The 6,000-nt window shown below is 41.5% G+C and overlaps 1 protein-coding gene across 6 annotated transcripts in view; it reads left to right on the top strand.

The window, feature by feature from the left end:
* Positions 1-3,064: 3,064 nt before the first annotated feature.
* The window catches only part of LOC131277238 (lysine-specific demethylase 6A-like), a 228,147-nt gene continuing 225,211 nt past the window's right edge, over positions 3,065-6,000 (top strand). For 5 of the 6 annotated variants that reach the window (XM_058291776.1, XM_058291773.1, XM_058291771.2 and 2 more), the window contains exons 1-2: positions 3,085-3,608; positions 3,775-3,838. In XM_058291776.1, coding sequence (XP_058147759.1) covers positions 3,457-3,608; positions 3,775-3,838 — 216 coding nt within the window. In that variant the 5' untranslated portion in view covers positions 3,085-3,456. Of the gene's footprint in view, positions 3,609-3,774; positions 3,839-6,000 lie in introns of all 6 variants that reach the window. The other variant, XM_058291775.1, reaches the window with a different exon arrangement.

Here is a 6,000-nt window from a genome sequence, read left to right as displayed (position 1 = left end):
GAATACAGTATATATGATCTGAATGAAAGAGTAAAATAGTGCAAATACTACAATCAATACATTCATAAGAATAACTGGCTTGAAATTTTCTTTTCTTGTAATATCTTTTGTAGACTTTGATATTAGGGGGAGGTTGGCTTCATAGAATGAGTTAAGTAGTGTTCATAGAATGAGTTAAGTAGTGTACCAGTTTTCTGGTAGTGTTTGAGCAGGACTGGTGTTAAATTTTGTTGAATAGTTAGTAGAATGCACTTTTTTTTTTTTTTTAAGATTTATTTATTTATTTAATTTCCCCCCCTCCCCTGGTTGTCTGTTCTTGGTGTCTGTTTGCTGCGTCTAGTTTCTTTGTCCGCTTCTGTTGTCGTCAGCGGCACAGGAAGTGTGGGCGGCGCCATTCCTGGGCAGGCTGCACTTTCTTTTCACGCTGGGCGGCTTTCCTTACCGGCGCACTCCTTGAGCGTGGGGCTCCCCCACGCGGGGGACACCCTTGCGTGGCGCGGCACTCCTTGCGAGCATCAGCACTGCGCATGGCCAGTTCCACATGGGTCAAGGAGGCCGCATCAGCACTGCGCATGGCCAGCTCCACACGGGTCAAGGAGGCCCGGGGTTTGAACCGCGGACCTCCCATATGGTAGACGGACGCCCTAACCAGTGGGCCAAAGTCCGTTTCCCGGTAGAATGCACTTTTGAAGCCATCTGTTCCTGGATTTTTTTCTGATGATTGAGTCAATCTTTTCACTGATATTTGGTCTGCTGAGATCTTCTATTCTTCTTTCATCAGTGTAGGTTGTTTTTCTGTTTCTAGAAATTTGTCCATTCTATCTTAGCTGTCTAGTTTTTGGCAAACTGTTGTTCATAGTATTCTCTTTTTATTTCTATGTTGTCAGTAGCAATGTCCCCCTTTCCTCTCATTTCCTTTTTTTGCTTTGTTTTTAAAAATTTTAAAACAATTTTTTAAAAAATGTATTCATAACCCATAAAATCCATTTAAAGTCACAATCAGTTACTTTTGATATAATCACAGAGTTGTGCACTCATTACTACAATCAATACTAGAAGATTTTCATTACTCCAAAATGAAAAAAACCCTGTAGTCAACCTCTAAATCCCTCTATTTTTGCCCTGCCACTCTACTAATAACTACATAACTACTAATCTAGTTCTGTCTCTATAGGTTTATTTTTATTGACATTTTTATAGATGGAGTCAAACAACAGGTAGTACTTTGTGTCTGGTTTCTTTTACTTAGAATTATGTTTTGTTTTTTTTTTAAACATTAATGGAACACTATTAGTATATTACCATTACCTACAGTCCATGGTTTGTTTTCATTGTATTTTTGCCCAAATATTATCCTATTATTATTATCTTGTTACATTACCACACATTTGTTTTGAGAGACATGCTTACATATGCACTATTTTTTAAAGATTATTTATTTCCTCCCTTCACCTCCCCCTCCCCCACCCTGTTGTTTTTGTTGTCTGTGTTCATTCACTGTGTGGTGTGGATTTTAAAATCATTATTGTACCTTCTTACCAGGTATGCCATTTCTTGGAAGCTCTGTGTTCACAGGTTGTAACTGAGGATGAGCTACCCCATGGCTGTGTGCCCCGTTATCAACTGTGTGATACAAAAGGCATGGACTACACTGAACAATTCCTTACACATTAGGAAAAATATACAATAGACATGGAAGACAGATATTTAAGATACACAAACACATGAAGATGCGTACTCCAGTTTGAGAAGGAGAACTGGGTATTGTTAACTCCAGTTCTATATCAGGCATTTAGGACATTAATAAGAAACATTATATGGTATCAAGGGAAAGCAATAGGATGGTCTTGGAACAAGGAAATGATAAATGGCTCGAGCTCCTGATGAAGCCTCAGTATAGGAAAACAGTTTTAGAAATCAACATTTCAGTAGTCGAACTCAAAATCTCAAAAAGCTTTGTTTTTGTTGTGGGAACACTTATGAAACAAAATTTACCATTTTAGCCATTAAATGCACAGTTCAGTAGCATTAATTACATACATAATCTAGTGCTGCTACTACCACTATCATCCTTTACTAAAACTTTTTCATCATCCTTAATAAATTTTTAAGAAATAATTCATTCTCCCACACACCACACCACACCACGGTAAACCTTCAATTTGCTTTCTGTCACCTTCGCTTGCCTTTGCAGATATTTCACGTGCATGTTACTGTGCAATAATTGCCCTTTTGTGTCTGGCTTATTTCATTTAGAATGCTTTCGACCACCTAATTTTTTAAAATCTTTTTCCCCCTACATACTAACATGAACTATTGATAAACGCTTGGTAAACGCCTAACCACCAAAACTAGTAATCAAAGTAAGATCAAGAGTAACCGTCTGCCAGATTGGGCGGGTGACTGACTCTTCATTCCACACAGCCTGGGGTGTTTGGCGAGTATGGCCTGGGTTGATGATTTCCTCCCTTCTTTTTAAATTGGAAGAGGCCGGCGACAGGATCGGTCTAGGGCGGCGAACTGGCCGCAGGCCCGGGAGCCGCTGTCATGGAGCAATCCACACAGAAAGCCATTATTTCCAGCGGTGCCAAGAGTCTGCATCTTTTTTGTAGGGTGGTGTCTCAGTTAAGTACTGTCCATCCGAAACGCCAACCTAGTTTGGCTGTTGCTGGACACGCACCTTCACAGCAGGAATCAGAACCTAACTTTCCGGGCTGTAAAAAGACTGCCCGCTTTATCTTCGCCTGGCTCTCCCCGCGGGCGGTGCCTAATTTCAGTGTTCCACACTACTCCCTCAGCCTGTAGTGTAGTCACTGCAGCTCACGAGGAACACGGACCCAAACCCTCCATTCTCTCCCGGAGCGTAGCACAACCAAACCGCTGCTTCCTGGGTGGCTACTCTTTCCTTGACCGACAAGCCCGGCAACCAACCAACAGCCAGAATTGGCGCCATCAGTTGTCCCGAAAAGGCTGGTTATTGTGGGCGGGGCCGCAGCAACTAGCAAGTTTAGTGGAGCAACGACGGACGTAAGTCAATAAGGGTCACGTGAAGCGAGTTCGTCGCGCCGATTGGCTTCCCCCGTTAGGGGTGGGAGGGCACGGCGGCGGCGTGGGGTTCGCCTTGTGACACAATTACAACAACTTTATGCTGGTGCTGGGGAAGTTTGTAAACCTAACAAATCCTTGGGTGGCCAGCAGATCCGCGCACTTCCGTGTACCTTGCAGTTCCTGCCTGCAACTGTTCCATCTTATTCCGGCGATGTGACCCCGTAACTCGGCCTTGCAGCCCCTGGATCGGCCGCCTTTGCCGCCCCATGGGAGTTTTAGTCGTCGCTCTCTAGGCGAAGAACGCGGCTATAAAGTTTGCGTACCAGTCCCGCGCGGTAGTCATTAGGGGTTTTCCATTGGGGTGGGCTGGCGGTATCGGTTTTGGAGTTTCAAATTTGTTGTGTTTTCATGAAATCCTGTGGACTGTCGCTCCCTACGGCTGTTGCCGCTGCTTTCGGTGATGAGGAAAAGAAAATGGCGGCGGGAAAAGCGAGCGGCGAGAGCGAGAAGTCTAACAGCCTGACAGCGGAGGAAAGGGAGGCACTTGGTGGATTGGACAGGTACGCACCACCGTTACCGGCTTGGTCCACTCCGGAAGCCGCTTGCGCTGTTTTCTGCGGTGGCCCAAACGGGGTTCTCTGTGCCATCGCTTGGGCGTCGGGGTCGGGAAGGGACGGGCCAGTGATGTCCCTGGAGGGTTAACGAGCCGCGTGTGTCTTCCCACAGCCGCCTCTTCGGGTTCGTGAGATTTCACGAAGATGGCGCCAGGACAAAAACCCTGCTGGACAAGGTAAGTTAGTCACTGACCTAAGCGTCGACATGGGCTTACTGGCCCCCAGTCTACGACCCAGCACCTTGCTTAATAGCCAGCTCATTGTGGCCTCCGTTGGTGGCCAGAGGGCTTACTCAAACTCTTTCCTGCCTTTGCTCTTTACCCTGCTCAAGTATACCTTTCTTGCTCCCTTGCGAAACCACCTTGTGTCAAGACCGCGGAGCTTTAGAACCGAACTCACCTGTGTCCATACCATAGCCTGTTAAGCATATTGGTTACATTTTTATCTAGCCATGTTGAATATGTGCAGAATTTTCAAAATTGCAGACTTTCATTAGCGTCGTTTTGTTTCTTTGTTTTTTTCAATCAGTCTGTTCGTGATGTTTAATGTTAACCACAGGTTTTAGACTTTTTGGTGTCCCTGATCTCAGAAGGAGTTAAGATTGCTTTATGGCGGAGGAGTTTGCTTTGGCGTTTCACCTATATTCAGATTGGTATATGTGTACATTAAGTTACGTGATCTGTTTACTTTTTTGAATTTAGTTGCCACAGACATTACTGTCAATGCAATATTGTGAATATTATTTCTTCATGGAGCCTTCTTTTGTGTTTGTCAAAATAGAGTAGAGGAAGATTTCGCCATATAATCCCCGTTTTGTGTGAGTTGTTGGCGCTGTCATTTTGTTAATGGCTATTCCTTTTGACCAAGATGGCGGGAAAGAGTGGGAGAGAAGTTAAGGGGTGACATTTAGGGGAGGAAGGAGGTATAAACAGGAAAGTAAACAGAGACAATAGGACTTTGAGGCGTCTTTTGTAGTTTGATGATGCTTAAAGTTAATCTCTTATTTAAAGGTAGAATCTTTGCGCCGTTACAGCTTGGAAACTACATTAACAAGTTATAATGCTTATCAACCTGTGGTAATCCACCGGTGAACTATTAAACCAAGGATATGAATGTCAGATACAAAATGTTAGTTTGTATCTCCTTACCCAAAACTGGTTAAAAATAGTTGAGTGTTACCAAATTCCTCTCTCTACAGCTGTCCATTGATCTCTTGTCCTTGTAGATTATTTTGCATTCTAGACCTCTATGTAAATGGAATTAATTACTCAATATATATTTTGTCTGGCATCTTTCACTCAGCACAGTTTTGGATTCGTTCATGTTGTTCTGCAATTCTTAATGGCTTCCTTGTGAATTTCAGTATACCAGCGAAATGTGTACACGTCGTTTGACATCTCAGACATTGTGCTTGGATTAATTGTTGAACAGCATGAATAAACTGGAATTCTGGTAAAGGAAGTATTTTGTCATTTAGCTTTTCAGAATGGTTAATTATGCTAGACAAGATGAAACAATGTCTGGTATTCTGTGATATGGTGAGCCCTGTTGATTTCACATTTCTTCTGGAAAGGTCTTAAATTGGCTTTTCTCTACAAGAGTTGGTTCTGGTCATCTTGTATGAGACTTAATGGGATTTAATAAATGCCAGGATTTCCTTTTCAGCTGTGATTTTATCATCTACATCAGGGTAGATTTATTTTGTGTATGTATGGGTAAAACTTGTACTTCTAAATAAACTTACCTGTCACCACTCTTAAAAATTCCTAGTCCGTTTGTATCCTGAACTGACTGGGCATTTTATTCTTATTTCTGTTTTCTCCCGTAAGCTTGATTTGTAGGTTTTAAAAAATGTAAGTTTTGATTTATCAAGCTTTCAAAAGTTTAAAATGTAATTAATATTCATAAGTGTCCTTACTTTCCTAAGTAGTAAGGATCCTATATCTTCGTGGTTAGTTTCTATTGATCTATGATTTTTTTTTTCAGTGTTAATATTAGAATGATTATAGTAGATGTTTTTATTCTAAATGTAATTACTTTTGGAGGATTGCCATTTGTTGTGTGGTGTTGAGAGTTTTGGAATAAAAAACATGTTAGTAATGATAATATATATTGTTTAATAAAATAAAGAGTGAAAAAGTAGTGGTTGCCTAATATTTGAATGTGTTTTCGTAATTATGTTTCAGTTTTCTTAGGCATTTAAATAATTAAATGAAGCATTTTAACAGATAGTAACAATGTAACTTTGAAGAGATTTTATGTTAGCGTGAAGAGTTGAGTTCAAATAATATATTATATTCCAGTATTTCTTTAACATAATACTGGAAACTGGGGAATG

This window comes from Dasypus novemcinctus, chromosome X, assembly GCF_030445035.2.
Source record: "Dasypus novemcinctus isolate mDasNov1 chromosome X, mDasNov1.1.hap2, whole genome shotgun sequence".
Lineage (NCBI taxonomy): Eukaryota > Metazoa > Chordata > Mammalia > Cingulata > Dasypodidae > Dasypus > Dasypus novemcinctus.
The sequence above is the reverse complement of the archived record's forward strand: the minus strand, read 5'-3'. Positions and strand labels throughout refer to the sequence as shown.